The sequence below is a fragment of the Antechinus flavipes genome, chromosome 1 (assembly GCF_016432865.1).
Source record: "Antechinus flavipes isolate AdamAnt ecotype Samford, QLD, Australia chromosome 1, AdamAnt_v2, whole genome shotgun sequence".
Taxonomy (NCBI): domain Eukaryota; kingdom Metazoa; phylum Chordata; class Mammalia; order Dasyuromorphia; family Dasyuridae; genus Antechinus; species Antechinus flavipes.
The window spans coordinates 616,506,178-616,526,919 of NC_067398.1; the positions used below are offsets into that span (position 1 = coordinate 616,506,178).

The 20,742-nt window shown below is 35.0% G+C and overlaps 1 protein-coding gene across 1 annotated transcript in view; it reads left to right on the forward strand.

The window, feature by feature from the left end:
• The window catches only part of FER1L6 (fer-1 like family member 6), a 258,649-nt gene that overhangs the window by 177,667 nt on the left and 60,240 nt on the right, over positions 1-20,742 (forward strand). Inside the window, exons 23-29 of the mRNA XM_051971065.1 lie at positions 4,734-4,844; positions 8,074-8,235; positions 12,124-12,304; positions 13,759-13,991; positions 14,843-14,965; positions 16,098-16,122; positions 19,386-19,501. Coding sequence (XP_051827025.1) covers positions 4,734-4,844; positions 8,074-8,235; positions 12,124-12,304; positions 13,759-13,991; positions 14,843-14,965; positions 16,098-16,122; positions 19,386-19,501 — 951 coding nt within the window. The remainder of the gene's footprint in view (positions 1-4,733; positions 4,845-8,073; positions 8,236-12,123; positions 12,305-13,758; positions 13,992-14,842; positions 14,966-16,097; positions 16,123-19,385; positions 19,502-20,742) is intronic.

Consider the following 20,742-nt stretch of genomic DNA (forward strand, 5'->3'; position numbering starts at 1 on the left):
GGAACTTGCCAGTTGAAGGGAGAGGCTACAAGATTGGAGGTATTTCCATTGAGGAAAATTGCTGGAGTGAAAGTAGAAAGATATTCTAGAATCAGGAAGAAGTCAAGCCAGGTTAGAGATTTAAATGGAATTCAGATAGCATGAGGAATAGATCTGGATTTTCTCCTGTGTGTTGTCACTAAGTTTCATGAACTAAATAGGGAAAACGTAGTGCTGATCTTTTGAGAGTTGGCCTACACTGGTGCTATTTGATCCAATCTGGCACTTAAACCAGCCCTATCTGCTTATCTAAATTTCTCAGTGCAGCAGTTGTTTTGATGTATTTAGTAAACCATCCTATTTGATGCCATTATTATCCCATTGAAGAAATAGCTGCATGTTAGCCTGGAACAAATCTGTTAATTAGCACAATCTGTAAAGTGCTTTGGGATCCCTCTGGTTTGAATTATCCTAGAAATAACTGATGGGACTGACTGGCAGGGCTCTTCTCAGGAATTCAACTGGGGCGTTTTCCTATCCAGAGCATTTCATTGGCCAAACTCATCAGCCAGACTCAGGAAGAGGAAACATATGGTGCTCTGTTTTCAAGATAAAACTAGAAACTGTAGCAGGGTTGCATCTGTGCTGTAGCTTTACTCTCTGCAGGGAGAATTGATTATTGGCATGCTAGATTATATACAATTTTGGACATTGAATTGCTTAATTCTTCACTACAGTGTCAGAGATTCATCATCAGTATTCCTGAGGTCCTGTATACAGCCCCATCCATTTGGAATCTTAATTACCCTGAGCTTGTTTTGCATTCCTGGTGTCTGACCCACTCAGAAAAATTCCTGTGGCTCTTTCTGATAATAAGCTCACCCGCACCTGCTTCTGCCAAAACACCAGTTGTGTGGGAGTCAGGAATGACAGGAAATCCAGTTTTCCTGGCTTTTGGCTCAAAGAAACTCTTTCTACCATGTGTTTTTTTTGTTGTTTGTTTTTCTTTTTTGTTTTATTTTTCTGACTCATGTCATTCAATCAGAAATATTTATCAGGCAGTTTCTGAGTGCAGAGCAGTGAGTCAAGGGGTGAAGTGAGAGAAAGTATTTAAATATAATAGTCACTGTCTTGAGAGTTTGGGATCTAGGCACACAAAGCAACCATTAAAGAATATAGCTGAATATTCTATAAAAAATTCGTTCAAAGCCTGTACTAGATTGTTTCCAATTTAACTTGTTTATGTTATATTTGTATATAGTTGCATGTATATTATCTTCCCTATTACCCTCTTGATCTTTTGTGAGTAGGGGCGATCTTTTACCTTTCTTTGTATTCCAAGCTCTTAGCACAATGCCTGGCACATGGTAAGTGCTTAATAAATGTTTATTCATTGACTAATTACTTCCACAAATCAAATTCCTCCCAGGCACAAAGCCAACCAACCTTACCTTTTACAAATGCTTCTTTTAGTTAGTAAAAACATATCTTAAAATATTTAGTGTGTAAAAAAATTCAAGAGACATGGTGAGACATAACAATCATTTTTTATAATGCCAGCATGTTTATTAAGGAAAGGATAACCATTTAGCCTTATCTCTCAGACCAAGGATTCCTCATGGTGGAGGGCTCAAAGGTGTTATACTCTTGAAAGAATAGGTGTTCTTGAGGATGGCAATCAACTCTGATTGATTAACAATGAAAAAATGAATATTATAATGGAAGACTAGGCTATATTACAATAAGGGGCTTGAGATATATGACTTGGATCACCCCAATCTTGAGCAAAGAGATGCATCATTTTCAATATCACTTATCTTACCTTAAGGAACAATCAACATTTTTTTCAGATATAAGTAAACACAATGAATAGGATTGCATCCATTAATCTAAACTTAAAATTTCTTTTACTGTCTGTGATTAGATGTCAGCCAACCTGTCTGGATAAATGTTTTGGAAAGATTTCCCACACTTTGATTTCTGGGTGAGGAAGCAGAGAAGGAGAAAAATCTTGATTCAGATTCAATAATTACTTATTGATACAAGAGAGAAATAATCATTTCTCACAAATGGGAGCTGCACTTAGAAAAAGAAGTGATCCTCATTGTCATCATTATCATCTTTGTCATCATGACAACAATAATACTGGTTTGATCCATTTCTTAGTTTCATTTCCACAGGTAATAATTTATACATCAATTATATCTTGAACCAAGAGGAGGCTAATAAATAAAGGCCACTAAAGGTTGCATAGAAGATAGAGAAGTGATCAGATTGAGAATAAATTTAATTAAGGAAGCCCTTTTGAAGTAAATAAGTTTTGAAGATCTGAAAGGAGATGGACTGTTAGGTTAATGGAAAAAGATGGGGGCACTGTACTGGACCTTTCCAAGAAACTTGGGTAGAATACAATGTGTGCAAAAAACTGTGAAGATGAGCTTTGTATGTTCCAAAGATTTATGTCTAAAACATTTCATTTTTATTTCTCTAGGAGAAAAAAGTGTGGTGTCACAATAGCTAGAATGTTGGTTAGTTTTTTATGGAAAATGAGAATAACCATGCCTGTAGTAATTCTCTTACAGAGTAATTGTGAACAAAATAATGCATGGAAGGTACTTGGTAAACAATAAAATGCTATAGAAACATTATTATTGTTTGACCATCATTATGTATTCTAAAATAAATCAAATATTTCCTTGAGCATCTGTCACAGACATATTGAATATTTTTATATGTAAAAAGTAAGGGAGAGAAATAGGCATTTTTAAATTGAAATCTTTAGATTTTATACCATCTTCATTTCTAACTATACCTTTCCCTCACCCAGTCCTACCCAGAAAGCCTTTTGTCACAATAACATGAAATAGGAAAAAGCAGTTCACTAAAAATAGCCAACACATTAACTGAGCCTGACAAGATATACAATGTTCCATGCTCATTAAGTTCTTTTTCTTTAAAGGAAGGAAGAAGGTACATTTTCTCATGTCTTCTTTGAGGATAGAACTGTTTGTTATAATTATACTATAATTTTAGATCTGTTTCTTCTTTTGCTGTTCTTCACATTTATATTATTGTAGTAATTATGTATCTTGTGTATATTATGCACATTGATTTAAAATGTCTTCCTATGTTTCTCTGTGTTGTTCATATTAATTGATTCTTATAAGTCAGTGATATTCCATTACTTTCTTGTACCACATTTTGTTTAGCCATTCCCCAGAGTCAGATATACTGAAATCAGTACTTGGTTTCAACTTTGTTTCTAGAAATTACAACAAGTGCAGATAGGAATTTTTGTTTTATCTTTTATTTTTCTTTCTACCTTTGACATCTTTTGGCTATAACCTTAGGAGCAGAATATCTGAGTCAAAAGACATGGATATTTAGCCATGGTTTTTTTTTTAGCATGAATCCAAATTGCAAAAATAGGTATTTTTAAGATAAGCTTTTATTTTTATCTTACCATAGTTTTTTTTTTTTTACTATTCATTCCCCTTCTCTTTCAAGAGAATCATCTCATATAACAGATAATATTTTAATTAATAAAGAAAAAACAAATCAGCATAAACAATTAATATATTTAAATAACTAAAAATATATGAAAAGTATACCACTTGAGGACTTCCCACATCTGTAAAGTGGTATTATGGGAGAGCCTTCTCATGTTTTTCTTTTGAGTTATGTTTCTTTGTTAATTAGCAACATTCATTTCTGATTTGTATGTGTGTGTGTGTATAGTTGTTTATTCCATTTACATTATAGTTACTGTGGATATGATTTTCCTTACTAATAGTCTCTTCATTTTAATTCCTATTATTATTATGACCATTATATTATTATCATATTATTCATATTATTTCAATTCATATAGATATTGTCATGCTCTATTCATTACATTATTTTTACAGTAATATCACATTTATGTATCATAGTTTGTTTAGCCATTCCCCAACTGATACACTTCTGCTTTGTTTCTCTTTACTATTCTTGTTATCACAAAAACTATTGGTATGTTTAATTCACGCAAGCAGTATGTTTTATCTTTCCACAACCACGGAGTATTGACTATTCTTATCTTTTGTCATCTTTGCCAATATATATAGGGTGTGAGATGAAATCTCAGGTTTGTTTTTATTTGTATACCTTTTATTATTTTTGATTTGGAGTATTCTTTCATATAGTTACTAGTTTGCAATTCTTATTTTGAGAACTGTTCGTCTTTTTTTGACCACTTATCTGTTAGAAAATGTATTGTGGTCAAGTGGATATAGATATAATATTTGTTAATTGTTCCTATATCTTGGACACCAAATTCTCATCAGAAAAATTAATATAAAGATAAAATTAACTTTTCCTAAAATATGACTATGCAAGGCTTGGAGTCAGAAAGACCTGTGTTTGAAGTCCATCTCAAATATTAGTTAGCTATGTTACTCAGGACAAGTCATTAATCTCCATTTTCTCAGTTTTCCATCTTAAAATGAGAATTGTAATTGCTTCTACTTCCCAGAGTTGTTATGAAGATCAAATGAGATAAAAATTGTAAAGTGTTTAGTACCTGACACATAGTAAGTACTATATAAATGTTTGCAACTAGTCTTTCATATTTATGTAGTACTTTAAAGTTTGCAAGGCATTTTACATAAAGTTCAAAGGAAATAAATGTTCAATGCCATTGAGAAGTAAGTCCCTGTTCTCCAAAATCCTCTTAGTTTTCTTATCCCTTTCTAATGAGCTTTTGCTTTGTTTGTCAGGTTCCTTCCACAGGCCCACGGGATCTTCCACCCATTGACCCATCAGATGTAGCCCAGATTTACCCAGTCCCTGCCAATATTCGTCCTGTGCTGAGTACATATAGAATAGAGGTAAGACTTTAAAAAAGCTTCTGGAATTTTCCAACAGACTCAAAGGCACTAAGATCTTCCTTAATTTTTTGAAGTAGACAGGCATCACTTGAATATTAACCATAAATTTGAAATTTGGGTGATTTCATTGATTCAGAGAACTCTCTATGAGGATAGTCCTTCAGTTAATATATATCAGCACCTGCCCTGAAAATAAAAGTCTTTCAATTTCTTGACACACTGAGGATTTAAATGACTTACCCAGGAACACAGAATCATTGTGGTTGACATCATTTTCCCTGTGCTTGAGGACATACAATTATGAAGCTAATGAGATATGATTATTTCTCAAAGTACTCTAAAGAAAAAAAAATTAAATACTTTGTCATTGCCCAAAACCAACCAAACAAAACACCAAAGCAATGTGACTACTGTTCCTTATAATTATCTTCCTCATTTATATAAAAGTTTTATAAGAACTTTCTACCCAAGTATCCAGAGTATCTTAGATAAGGTTAATTAATAGAAAATACTCAAGCTTTTACAAGTGATTCTGAATAGCAGACCACAGAATCAAAATATCTGAGAGCTGGAAAGGATCTTAGTGTCCAACCCATCTAGTCTAATCCATCTATCAAAGGAATCTCCACTATAACGGACTCAACAATGGCCATTCAACAAGTGCTTAAAGACTTCCAAAAAGACCTACATGAATTGATGTTGAGTGAAGTGAGTAGAACCAATAGAATATTGTACAAAATAACAAGATCATGCAATGATCAACTGTGATGGACTTGGCTCTTCTCAGCAGTGTGGTAATTCAAGGCAATTCCATAGACTTAGGTTGGAAAATGCCAATCACATCCAGAGAGAGAACTATGGATACTAAATGTGGATTGAAGCTTAATATGTTTACCCTTTTTGTTTGTTTTTTCTTTGTCATGATTTTTTCCCAATTGGTCTGATTTTTCTCATACAGCATGACAAATATGGAAATAAGTTTAAAATGATTGCATATATTTAACCTCTATGGGGTTATTTGCTGTTTTGGGAAGGGGGAAGTAAAGAAGAGAGGGAGAACAATTTAGAACACAAAATTTTACAGAAATGAATGTTGAAAACTATCTTTACATGTATATGGAAAAATAAAATATCATTGGGGGGAAAGAAAGACCTCTAAGGATGGGAATGTACCACCTCTCTAGGCAGTCCCTTGCATTATGGAACAGCTCTCATTATTATGAAGGAATTTTGTTTTTGTTTTTTGTGTTATATTATCAAGTCTAAATTTGCCTCTTTTCAATTCTACCCAGTGCTTCTGGTTCTAACCTCTGGAACCAAATATAATAAGTCTGATCTTTTGCTCCATATGATAATATGTATATATATATATATATACATATATACACCAATTCTGCAAGCTGTATTGTTGGATATCTGCAATCCCTGTTACTAGGAAGGCTGAGACTGGCAGACCGCTTGAGCTCCAAAGTTCTGAGATGCAGAGGACTATTCCTGTCAGATATCCACACTAAATTTGGTATTAATATAGTAAGCTTCCATGACCTGGGAAGCAGACCCAGATTGCCTAAGAAGGGGCGAGCTAACCTAAGTTGAAGACCAAACTCATTGATCAAAGACATTGTGCTAAACAGTAAGAAGACTGGGCTCATATCTAGAGCTTTCCCTTCTAACCTAGTTAAGATGAAAAGACTTACTATTACAACAAAACTATTAACACATGCACGGGAGCTTTAAGTGGTACTCATTTGACAAAAACTGACAGCCTTTGCCTTAATGAATTCCCTCCAGTGACATTATCATAGTGTCCAAAATTAAACATAATATTATTCCAAATGTGGTCTGATGAAGGCATAGTATATCACAAGGGGATGGAAATGATTGAACAACAACATTTTTGGGAGCATTTCTTTTTCTTCTCAACAGTTGAAATCCTTCTGCTATATATGACCTAGATAACAAGGTTTTTACCTCTATTGATATCAGTTTCTTCAGCTGAAAAATGAGAAGATTAGACAGTGATAACTTCTGAGGGTTTCTTTCAACATTAGAATTGTGATTTTGTCATTCTTTGGACAGCCTGTCCCTCCATGCCTGAAAGTCTAAAGGCCATTATAGTCTATGGGTCAAAGCTGATCTGCCACCTCTTTATATGTACTGTAAGCTAAGAATCATGAATTCCTGGGTCATATAAAAGCAGACTATGATGTGAAATTTGGCCCATGAGCCAGAGTTTGCTTATCTCTGGTGAGTATAGTAGGTAGGGCATTGCAGTTGCAGTCATAAAGATCTGTGTTCAAATCCACTAACTAATTGCATGATCCTGGACAAATGACCTAAGCTCCTTGGGCTGAGTTCAGTTTCTTCATTTGTAAAATACATTGGTGTTAGGATTCTTACAAGATGCCAAGTCAGTGGAATTGATGAGATAATGGTTCTCTAATTTACATGTACTTAGTACTTACTATAATTCCACAAGATTCATATCGTTAAGAGAGCATATATAAGGAGGAGCTCTCAGGGCCAAAGAACAGAAGCCCACTAGAAGGTCTCAGAGGAGGAGACAGATTCATTCCATATTCCACCTTTGTGCTGGCTGGAGACTGAAGCAGAAACCTTTGGAGTCCAGGAGATTCAGAAGCCAGAGCTCAAGTTCTCAGAAACAAGACTACAGAATGCCTCTAAGAAAGCTAACTGGCACCAGGTGAAGGAGATAAGACTTCGAAGGAGACAATAAAAAAATTTGGACTTTAACTCCTGGCTGCATTTGGGGTCATTACACTGAACTGAAAGAAAGACTGCCTCCAGAAGCCCCCGAAGAAACCTGCTCCCGAAGAACTATATGTTTTAGAGGAGAATATTACATTTAGAGGAGAATAGAGGTTGGACTCAAAGATCTCCAAGACTCTTTCTGGCTCTAAATCTATATTTCTTACCTTTGCCTCTACACATCCCTGTGGCTTAGTTAAGGGGGTTACCTCTTAAGGGAAGTCTTTTCCTGATTCTCCTACTTGTCTTCTCTCTTCTCAAATACCCTATTTATATATATATGTTTATATGTTATATCTCCTCTCCTCCCCAAAAATAAGCTATTTGAAGACAGGTACTCTTTTGTGATTTTATCTTTATATCCAAAATGCCTCACACAGTGCCTTACACAGAATGGATGCTTAATGAAAGCTTGGATTGATGGATTTTTCAGACCCTATTCTATTGGTTTTATCTCTAGGTTCTCTTCTGGGGTGTTCGTGAAATGAAGAAAGTCCAGCTCCTCTCAGTGGATCGCCCTCAGGTGCTCATAGAATGTGCTGGCAAAGGAGTTAAATCCTGTGTGATCCAAAGTTACAAGAACAATCCTAATTTCAATATCCAAGTGGATTGGTTTGAAGTGGTGGGTCTCTCCCATGGTTCATCTATTGCTATTTCCTATGTGTGGGAATTTTTTACTTTTAGTTTGGTTTTCAGTGAATGTAAGTATGTTTTGTGTTGTAATGGAAAGAATACTGGCTCTGATGTCAGAGGATTTGGGTCCACATCCTACCAATAACACTACTTTTATCACCTTGAACAAAACACTTTACTTTTCTGGGCCTCAATTTTCTCAAATGCAGAATAAGAAGATTGGACTAGATGGTCCTTTAACTTCCAGTTCACTAATCTCTGATTATAAATCATACTAATTAGAAGAAAGGCCAGCCTAAAGAGATGAAGAATCCAAGCTACACCATAAAGTCATTGTTTCTGTTTCTTTTTTTAAAATTTAAAGTACTTTGATACTTCAATGAATCTGTAGTATTAGAAGTGTAGGTACTTCTCCCAATGGTACAGATCACAATGCATCCAGTCCTTCTCATCCCATGAGACTCTTGTCTACATCTATTGTTAAATCCTTCACATGCAGTACACCCAACAAGCATGCTTGGGTTCTCTTAATCTCTTGTTAGTATGTGCCTCCCACTAGACTGCAAGAGCAGGTAGTTGGTGCCATAGTGCACAGAGCATTATCTAAAGTTAAGAAGATCATCCTACTGAATTCAAATCTGATGTCAGACACCTAACAAGTACATGACTTGGGGCAAGTCACTTAACCCTATTTGCCTCAGTTTCCTCATCTGCAAAATGAGCTGGAGAAGAAAATGGAAAACTACAGTATTTTAGCCAAGAAAACCTCAAATGGGGTCATGACAAGTTGGTATATAACTGAAATGATTGAACAGCAACACTTCCACTAGAGTGCATGGATGGCATTTGGGTTATCCTTTGTTCCTATTACAGGATTGACTATACCCTTTTCTAGTCAAATTCCCTGATTACATTTATATGACATGTATATAACATGTTTACTGCATAATTCTTTACTTGCAAAATTCTCCAATTTATTCCTACCCTCTAAACATCTGTCCCTTAGATTACCTGAAATTTTCATTCTTTTGAAGACTGTGGTATTCTATGCTTCTCAGTGGAATAGTATAGGAAGAACATATGTATTATAACTAATTGAACTTACAAAATATTGCCAAGACTATAGAACTTACCTAGTGAATAGATTAACTATTTGTAATGAAAATTTTTGTAGCTAACATTCAATTTGGCTCAAGGGCTTGATGGTATTGGAAAGCAGTTTTCTTGCCAGGTGGTTAAAATATTTCTCTCCCAGTTTTGTTCTCTACAAAATATATGCACTGTCATTGAAGAATGCCACTGTTCTCTTTTGCCTCCCAAACATCCCAATAATCATAAATTTAAAATTTGAGTTTTCAAGAAATTGGTAAACTCTCTAGGGAATATAATATCCCTATCATTAATTCACAATTAATGATAAAAATATTGACCTAACATCTTAGATGAGCAAGGAACTGTGGATTCTAAATATAATCCCACTGGTCAATGTTTTATGACCTTCATCAAGTTCTTTTACCTTTATGACCCTTAACTTCCTTTCTTAAAAAAAGGAATAATAATACTTACTACTTAATAGGATTCAGCAAGGGGAAGCCTTTCCCAAACCCTTTTAATTCTAATGCTTTCCCTCTGTTAATCATGTCCTTATCCTATATATAGAACAATATCTATGCTTTCTATATATTTGTTTGCGTGTTGTCTCCCAAATTAGATTGCCAGTTCTTTGAGGGCAGAAATTGTCTTTTATCACTTTTTAGGTCCCCAACACTTAATACAGGATTTGCTATGTGAATAATAAAGCACTTGATAAATGGTCCTTGATTGAAATAGGCATTTTTTATAAATTGTAAAATGCTATACAAATATTATAATTAATAATGGTGATAGTAAAAAGTAGTAAGACATATTGGGCCTACATGGCAAATATATTACCCAGAATTTTTCAAATAATACATATCAGTCATTCAGTATAATTATAAATGACTATCATTATGAGAAAATTTCCTGGGACACTGAAGTCATAGGGTTTAAAGCTAGAAAGGACTTCAAAGGCTTTGGAATCCATTTCTCTCTTTGTACAAATGAGACAGCTGAAACCCAAAGTCACAAAGACAGTAAAAGTCAGAAGGGAGTTATGAATCCAAGTCATTTGCCCACAGAGCTGGTACTCTATTCATTGTTGTCTACCAACTTACCTCTGGACTGACATTGCCTGTAGTCACACAGCTGGTATGTGTCAGAGACAAGATCTAAACCCAAATGTTCTTAATTACAGGTTTGATCTTCCATATATTTTGTCACATTGTTTTATACCGTCATAGCATTTTAAAGCTCAAAGTCAATCAGCCAATACCAGATACTGTGTTAAGCTCTGGAGATACAAATAAAGGCAAAAGTTCTCAAGCTCACTGTCTGATGGGAGAAACAATGTACAATTAGGTACAAGCAAGATCTTTCTCTTTGTGTGTCTGACTGTATGTGTCTCTCTCTGTCTCTGTCTCTCTGTCTTTTTCTCACTCTGTCTCTGTGTCTCACTGTATCTCTGTCTTTCTGTCTCCTTCTCCTCCTCCTCATCCTCTTTCTCCTCCTCCTCTTCCTCCTCTTTCTCCTACTCCTCTTTCTCTTCCTCCTCTTCCTCCTCCTCCTTCTTCTCTCTATGTCTCACTCTGTCTTTCTCTGTTTCTGTCTCTTTCTTGTCTGTCTATCTGTCTCTCTCTCTCTTTCTGTTTGTATGTGTGTGTGTGTATCTGTCTATCTCTGTCTCTGTTTCTCTGTCGCTTTCTCTGTCTCTGTGTTTCTGTATTTGTTTCTCTGTGTCTTTGTATCTGTTTCTCTGTCTTTGTCTCTTTCTCTCTCTCTCTCTCTCCCTCTCTCTTCCCTCTCCCCTGTCTGTCTCAATTTCTCCATCTCTCTGTCTCTGACTCTTTGTGTGTGTGTGTCTCTGTCTCTCTGTCTCTGTGTCTCTCTGTATCTCTGTCTGTCTGTCTGTCTGTCTGTATCTGACTCCTGATATGCTATAATGCTATGCCACATCCTCTTTCCAGTACTTCATGGCATGGAGATGGCATTGAATTGCTATGTCAATGAAATATAAGCCCTGGTAGGTTTTATCCAGCAGAAAAGTCTTTGAATACAGGTTGGCCTTGTAACTAATGTTTAGGTGGCAGAAATTCTCAAAAAAAATTTCCATTAAGTCATAGAGGGAATCAGAAGCACAAATCTAAGGTTGAGAAGGACCTTAGAGATCAGTGAGCACAACTCTCGCTTTTTACAAATAGAGGAATTAAGTATCACAGAAGTTAGGAGCCTTGCCCAGGCTCACACAGCTAGTAGATATTTGAAGTAGGATTTTGATTCTTGACTATACATTCAGTGCTCTATTCATCTCATAATCGTGATGTTAACTACAACAGTCAAGGGATAAAATAGCAGATACTTAAAATATTATTGTTATTGTTCATTTCAGTTGTGTCCAGCTCTTTGTTTGAAGTTTTCTTGGTAAAAGTAATTGAGCAGTTTGCCATTTCCTTCTTCAGCTCACTTTACAGATGAGAAAACTGAGTCAGAGTTAAGTGACTTGCACAGGATCACATAGCTATTACATCTCTGAAGCTAGATTTGAACTCACAAGGATGACTTCCTGATTCTCAGGCCAGTGTTCTGTTCAGTGTGCCACTTAGCCACTCTGAAATATCATATACATTTGATTTTTTAAAAATGTTAACCCCACATCCTTCTGAGGGTCTGTCTTTTACTATTAATACATTCTGAGCATATCTCATACTCAGTGATCTCGAAATAAATATTTTCTAACAATTGCTTTCTTTTAATGTATTTCTTACAAACTTAATGGCCACACAATCTTGTCTTCTACCAGGAACTTCCTGAGAATGAGCTTCTCCACCCACCTCTGAGTATCTGTGTGGTTGACTGGAGAGCTTTTGGGAGGAGCACCCTAGTAGGCACGTACACCATCAACTGCCTCAAGCAATTTCTGTGCAAATCCGTGGAGCCCCCAGCCCTGATCTCTGAGGTAGATGCAGCCCAACAAGTTCAAGGTAAGAACTTCACTGGGTATTGACCCCTTGAGGCCATCAGAACTGCTTTTATGTCAGCCTCCTTCAGTGGTTCCATGAGGAGTAACTGTCAGATCTACTTCTGCTGATCATTTATTTGCCCAAGTATTAGAGAAGAACGACACTGTAATCAGAATGGATGCATCTTGAGGGTCTGGGTTGTACAATGTTGTGAAATACTCATGGATTATGTTTTTCCTTTTTTGGTTTCCATAGCATGAAGTGGGGAAAAAGAAATCCCTCAAAATTATTCAAAGAACCAGGCAGTGTATAAAAAGAACTTTGGTTTTTGTTTTCATGTGTTTCTATTACCTCTATGACTGAAAAGTTCTTTTTTTTTTATATTTAAAGCCTTTCTCAACCTCGCGCCAGTCTGACATTTCTTTAGAAATAAAACAAGAAAACAAATTAGGTTTATTAACTTATATGATAAAAATTTTGCATCATTAAAATATTTTAGTATTCAATATAGCCTCATTTTGCTATGATCCTTTATTATATGTAATTGGCATTGAGTTTGCAATATTTAAACACATTCTTCTTAATTCATCATCACAAAACCCCATTTTAATGGTACTAGATATTAATCACATCTTTGAAACATAAATATTACCTTGATCATAGCCCATGGGTTTTCTTTTTTTAAACCATATATTTACTTATTTATCTATTCATATATCTATTTGCTTATACATTCATCTGTTCTTATATTTATTTACTTATTCATTTATTTGTTTGTTTATTTTTTCTTCTTTCCACTTTCTCCTTTCCAATTGAACAGTAAAAATAAAATATAAACTCTTCCAATAAATATTGATATTCCAGCAAAACAAATTTCCCACATTGGCCATGTCTCATTCTATATTTTATTCCTCACTTCTCTTGCATGAGGTGGATAAGCTTTGTCTTCAGGCCTCTGGAATTATTCTAGCCTGCTTCTTCACTGACCTTATTACTTTTTTTTTCATGTACTCTATTGCTTAGCTAAGCTGGCCTTCTGAATCTTCCATCTCACTTTCCTATCTTAGAATACTAGTCTCCTACAAAGGATAATTCAAATAGTCCTTCACATAGAAGGTCTTTCCTGTGTCTGTCCCAACTTCTGATACCTCTCCAATCTAAATGATCTAGAATATATTTTAGGCATATTTTATATATGTTTATCTGTATACATATTTCTCAGTAGAATGAAAGCTCCTTTAAGAGAAGAATTGATTCATTTTTAGCTGTGTCCTAGCACCAAGAACAATTCCTGGTACACAGTAGGTGTTTAATGAATGCTTGTTGATTGATTGATTCCTGGAATAATCTAGATCAGTTAAGCAAGAGCTATTTGTTTGGCTTGAATGATCCAGATTATTGTAGTTATATACAACTGTTTTGTAAATGATAGTAGTTCTGATTTTGTTCTCCCTTTCTTGTGTTTTGGGTTTCAGCTGTACCAGATTCAGCATTAGAGCCAGTATCATCTGGGTTACTTATCTCATCTCAGGACCCTCCACCAGATCATATCTATGTTCAGGTTGAGCAGCCACCTACTATTGTACCAGACACTGTGCAAGTTCAGACAGCTAGCATGGCTCTCTATGATATCCCTGACTCCTCACCGATGCTGGGGCCAGAAATGAAATCTGCAACTCTTGAGCTACCAAAAGAGGAAAAAGTAAAGGTCAGAGTTTCATAGAATCTAAATCTAGAAGAGACATCAGGAGTCATATGCTCTAATTCCTTTACTTTATAGTTAAAGAATCTGGAATCTGGAGAGGAAAAGGAACTTCAGTCAACCATTTAAGATGCATTTATTAACTGCTTACTATGTATAAATAAAAAAATGAGATAGCCCCTATCCTCAGGGAATTTCTGGGAAAGAGGAAGGGAGTCCAGCATTTCCACAGATGAGTCAATACAGGATATATACAAAATAAATGCATAGTGATTGGAGGGAAAGGGCACTATTAGCAGAAAGAATAAGCAAAGATCTTTTTTAAAGGTGGCACTTGACTGAACTTTGAAGGGAATAAAAGTTTCCAAGAGCAGGAGTTGAAGAAGAAGTGCCTTCTGAGCATGAAACTCAGTCTATATAAAAGCAAAGAAATGGAAAATGGAACATCATATCCAGGAAACAGAAAATAGAAAGATTTGTCTGAAGTAGAGTGCATGAGGGAGAGTAATGTTTAAAGAAGAATGGAGCCAGATGACTGGGAAAAGCTTTAAATGTCATAAAGAGAAATATGTATTTTTTTTTCCTAAGGCAAATGGGAGCCATTAAAGAAAGTTCTTTGAGCAAGGGAGTAAAATGGTCAGACTAGACTTGACCAGATCACATTGGTAGTAAGAGTCACAAGAATTATCTAAGTCATTCATCTCATCCTAAAAGCCCCCATTAGATTACAGCTATGTCTAGCTGTGTACCCATTCATAACTGTCCCAGACTCACCCAAAGTCATGCAAAATAGATTTGAAGCCATGATTTATGTCACTGCTCTTATCTTGACTGACATTCCCTTTATCCTTTTCCAGGATGCCAGGAAACCTTCCAGGAGATCCACCAAAAGAAGAAAGAGAACAATAGCAGATGAGTCTGCAGAAAATGTTATTGATTGGTGGTCCAAGTATTATGCCTCCCTAAATAAAGTATCAAAGGTACAAGCCCTCAGATGAAAAAAATATTTTGACTTAGTGAAAGACCTTTACTTTTGCCATATGCATGAAACTCAGACATATTCTCTTTCACTGCTAACTCTAGAGTCACCCAAAAATAGAATAGACTAGATCAGCCGATATTGAGTTTTTCCCTACCAGAAGTTTTTAAACAAAGATTTGATGGAAACTGTGCAGGTATATTATACATGTAATAAATGTAAATTCTGGACCAAAGTAAAGTTCTTCTTCATGTAAAGTTGGACCAAATTGCCTCCAAGATCTTTCTAATTTTTGAGATTTTTTGATTCTGTGATTTTCCAGATCATGACAAACTGGCATATGGAAAAAGGGCAGAGTAGGAAAAGATGTGACCCTCTTTCTCATTCAACCATATATTAGACAACCATATCCACATATACAGACAGAAACATTCAAAAGACAGCCATCATTTTTACTTTCTCCATTTGTTATCACTATGTGAATTACTAATGTCAGTTATTATCATCAACTCTTTTCTCTACTATTCTGGCCTGAAATGGACAGATAGCAGTGAAGAAACCAAAGATATTACAACATACTTCATTATGTATCAAGGTGTTCTGATACATTGGTTGGGAAAAGGCTCCTGGGAAATGAAACCTTTGAGATTATGCTCTTTTGACAATGTCTGTGAAGATGGTTTCCAACCAGAGGGGGAAAAAAGTATATCTAAGTGGTTCTTTAAGTAAGTGAATAAGATTTCTTGGTGACAAGTGACAAAACTCCTTTTTTGACCATTTTGGTGTGGCTAACTCTTACCTCTTTGTAGTGGTATTGTTCATTTGGCTTACTTGAACTTCAAATTTCTTTTTGGATACATTCTTTTTAAACAAAAACTCCTAGAAGATAAATGCCAAAAACATTAGACTTGTACCCCTTAGTTGTCAGTAGTGTATTTTGTGTATACCTTTTATTTAATAAAAAAATTAGTAAATATCAAGTGATGATGATAATGAGTAATCAGGATAATAATGCATTCTCCTTCTCATTTTCTCTCCTCTCCCCTTGTGCTTTCTTTTCTCCTTTTCTCCCCTCTTCTTTTTTTGCTCTTCATTTCACTCTGTCTCTCTCTTCCTCCCTCATTCCATCTTAGGAAAAAGAAAGAAAAGACAACAAAGGTAAGGCAACTTGATGGGATGTTTTGTGACAGTTTGTTCACATAATAAGACCATCCTCAAAGGGAGGGATCATGATGTGTTATATCAAAAAGAATCTCAGGAATTTTCCCCAAAAATTTGCCAAAGAGTAAGGAGTGAAGACTGATGCTTAGAGATAGAAAATGACTGCCCAAAGTCACACATCTAGCTGATGGCAAAGATAAGGGAAGAATGGAATTTCCTGATTCCAAATCCAGTTCTTTTTACACTGGACTATGTCCAAGACTACCTTTGTGTTCTGTTCTGTGCATCAGAAAAAGTGTGGAACAGGAAAATGATAATGAAATGAAATTCAAAATGCAAAAGAACAAATATATTAAGGCCATAGGTTTAGATAGTTCTGGCCACAGTGTTTTTTTTTTTTTAATAAAAATCTTAGTATTAGTAATTCAATTTCACAAATGTAGGGTGGAGTAAATCTGAATTTCTCAGGGCATTACTTCTGATAAACTAATGATGAATATCACAGAGAGCAAGAGAGAAATGCACATTGTGTGTGATCAGGTTGCAATCTGCTTAGAACCATTGATGAATTTTGGTAAAGGGTAGGAACGAAAGGCATCATTAAGGAATTGTAGGACAGGAAAAGAAACTAGGATGATTATGTGAAGAGAACAAGGGACAAGAGAGTCAGAGAGCTCTACTGGTCCTTCAAAGTGTCAGAAAAAAACTGAGGAAGGCTTCCAGCAAGTCAGATATGGATCTTTTGTGGCAAACTTTTGGGAGAACATGGAGTGGAGTTATATATAGATACATTGTAATCTGTATTAGGAGAAGGAATCTTAAATCCATTTGGTTCTCTAGGCATTTTATAGCACATTTATCATTCTCATGATACAGATCTGGAAATTTCACCTGAGGTTAGAGTGAAGCAGCAATAACATTCAACTGTTAAAAAAAAATAAAATCGTAAGGATAGATATTGAATCTCTTCATTGTTACAGAGAATTATTGAAACTGTCCACAAGTGCAAGTTACCAATTTCTCAACAATTTATAATCCTAGATAGTTATCTAGAGTATTGAGAAGTAAATTGACATACTTAGGATCAAACAACCAATATATGTAGATATATATCTACAATATATGTAGGCCAATTCTCTTTCCACTATTCATGTCTGCCTATTAATACAATGAAACTATGTTCATATGAAATGAAATAACTATACATAATGTTAATGTAAATTATGAATAATATGAATAAATAATGAAAAATCATAATCCAATCATATTCTATGTTAATCGGTCAACATCTGTAATCTTATGTCTTATAGAAGGTATCACATTTGACATAGATCATTAACAGACTAAAAAGCATCCATAGAATCCAAGGGCAGTGAAAATCTTGGAAACCAAGTCAGACATAGATCTGAAGAACTGAAGAAGAGGTTTAGAGTTCGGGATACAGCATGATAGCTATCTTAAAGATTTGAAGTACTATAATGTAGAAAAAGTTCTTTTGGATTCCAGAAGGCAAAAAATTATAGAAAATTAAAATTTTAAGCCATTATGTAGAATTTTTTATTATCATTGCTTAACAGCAATGGAATGGATTGCCTGAATCAGTAGTGTGAGGTCTCTGTCATCAAAAGGTATTTTGAAAGATTGTGGTTGATCTGATCTCAGGATTATTGAAGCAATCCTACTTGCGTCAAAAGATTGTTACTGGTAGGTTGAAATGTTTTTGTTTGTGGATAATTTTTTTAAGTTCACTATAAAAAAGGAAATTTTAAAAAATACAGTTAATTATATACTCATGTTGTTTATACAATTATGAACTGACTTTGGGAAAATCAGTTCATCTCTTTGGGCCTCAGTTTCCTCTTCTTTAAAATTAAGAAGTCAAACTTGATGACCTTTAAGTTTCCATCCACCTTTATAATTATATAATTCTCTGTCTTTTGTTTTTGTTTTTTTTTTTCACCTTAGTACAAATGACAGTTTTGCTAGTGCTTGATGTTATCTGGGACAGTGTCTACTTTCATATGGTTTAGAAATGACATTCAATCATGAAATATCAAAATAATTATTTTGAAGAGAGGTGCCTATGATTTCCTGGTTTCTCCAAATCCTTAAGAAAATTCAATAGATGTTGGCAGAAATCATTCCCATTTCCTATCAAATATCAAATCCTCTTTGCAAATAGTCATTTAACTTAGAAGTAAATTATTGCATTGAGTGTGGCATCAGGAAGTTATTTTTACCTTTTGTATATTCCCTAAGGAATAGCAAACCTGTGACTTTTTGTGAGTTAGGAAATTTCCACAATCATTTACAAGGTTGCCTAAAAGTAAACAAGCAAGGTATTAAATCTAGTATCTCAATGAAAATGGGTAAGAGAGGATGAGGGATGGGTAATAAACAATTAAGATTAGCTAGCTGTCATCAAGGTCGTCAGCAGTTGGAATAACCCAGTGAGCCTGGCACATCATGTAGAGTGGCCTGAGTCATTCTTGTCTTTCAGCATCATGGGGGTGTGGAAAGAATGCTGCATTGGGAATTAGAAGATCTGGGCTCTAGTTTCAGCTTTGCTATGTAATAAGCTATGTGACCTTAAAATTACTTCACCTCTCTGATGAGCATGAAGAGGGTATCAGGTAAAATGGTGTCTCAGGTCTCTCCTGGATACAAGCCTCTGTGGATCTATATTAGTTTATTCTTGTGGAAGACAGTTTCATGCATTCCTACAACAACCACAGAAACAATCATCAAAACATTTACCAATTGCTTATTATTTTCCAGGCATTGGACTAAGAATTAGAGGTATAGGAAATGTCCATGTTGTTATTTTAAAGGCATGTAGGAAAAGTGGGTCATGATTAATTACATATGGAAGTGAGCTTCAAGGACATGGAAGATAGAGGAAATTAAAAGAGAAATGGAGGAATTCTTTAATTAAACAACCATTGTTTAATCATCTCATATTTCCCAGTACTTTTGATAGTGCTGTAAGTATAAAGCCAAAAACTGAAAATAGTTCCTGTCCTCAAGAAGCTTACATTCTTCTTGAGGACAAAACATTCACCCATCAGCCTAAAAAAAATAATTTGAGGAGGGGGAGAGAATTTGCAACTGGCAGGAATTAGAGAACACTTCCCATAAGAGGGAGTACCTGAATTGATCCTGAAGAAAAAGAATTCTGAAACATATAGATGAGGATGAAGGTTCCTTCTTTCTTATCCAGAGGAAATAGAGACTTAAGTGTTATGACTGAATTTTCACAGATACCAAAACAGACCAAGTGGTAGTGACTATAGAAGACATGCCAAAGAAGAAGAAAGACAAAATATTCAAGAAGAAACCAAAGGAAGAAAACATATCAAATCTAGCCACTCTGAAGGTATGTTCGTATGATATTTGCATTTATAATCATCTATATATTCTTCAGTTAAATAGTGGAGACCAATGAGAAGAATCATTGACTAACATCCTATTTGCATATCTATCTTAAATCTAAAAATCTAAGGAAGTCATTCCAATATGTTAAATAGATCCTTCATGAAGAATTTATGGAAAAATAATAGGCAAGAGTTGTATTGGAACAATACCTGATGAGAAGTTGGGAATTGGCTGGGATTTGCATAAATAGAAGGAATTCTCAATCTGAAACATTGCTGATTTCTCTCTTTTCTAAGGCATATTAAATATTAAAGTATTTAAACTATAAATGATTAAAACTGTACTGATTTTGAGGAGCAACTTGTATGTAACAGAAATATTCAAGGAAAAGCCACATATTTCTGGTTAGGCACTTATAAGTTACTCAATGAATAATCTCTTGTTTAAATTGGACTTAAATATTGCTGCTAATGAATAATAGTCCATAAAATCCCCTCAGTAATCAGCAGATTAGCTTTATGTCTGTTGTCAACAATTCAACTGAAGCAATACTAAGCAATCACCGTGTATCAATGACCATAAGTCATATGAAAACAAAAATGAAATAGTTCTGCCCCCGAGGGTCTAATCTTGAAAAAAATAGAATATATCACCATACCAAAAACAAACAAACAACAACAACAACAAAAAAAAAACGTAACCAACAATTAGCTTCAAATCTAAAACTGTTTTATTGTTTTAAAATATCCAATCCTAGACTAAAAATTTGCTAGTAATGAAGAACCAGAAGTTCTGGTTCCACAAGGAGAGAAAGTCAATCCCTTGGCCACTTTCTCCCCAATGCCACTGGTTAGTGGGTTACAATAACATACAACCTGACTTCTGCTTGTTGACAGCTTGGCGAGGCATTTATACAGAGCAAAGGAATTCCAAAGAATTATGGACCTACTTTCTTTCTTCTTCTCCCTCTATTGATTCAACACAAGAAAATGGCTCAGGGTACCCTGAAAACATAGAGTCCATATTTTATCTCAACAGAATAATTTAGTGGCCATGACTGAATGTTCAGATTTGTACTGATTTTTGCCAATTTAGAAGTTACTGGGTGTGTGAAGCTGAGGTGGAGCTAATCATAAAAAGATTCAGCTGAGACCCAGAAATACCCAAATCGGTTAGTGTTTCCAAATGCCCTATTTGGTCATGTGGTTCTGTTCTTCCATAACCTATCCTAGAGTTGGCCAA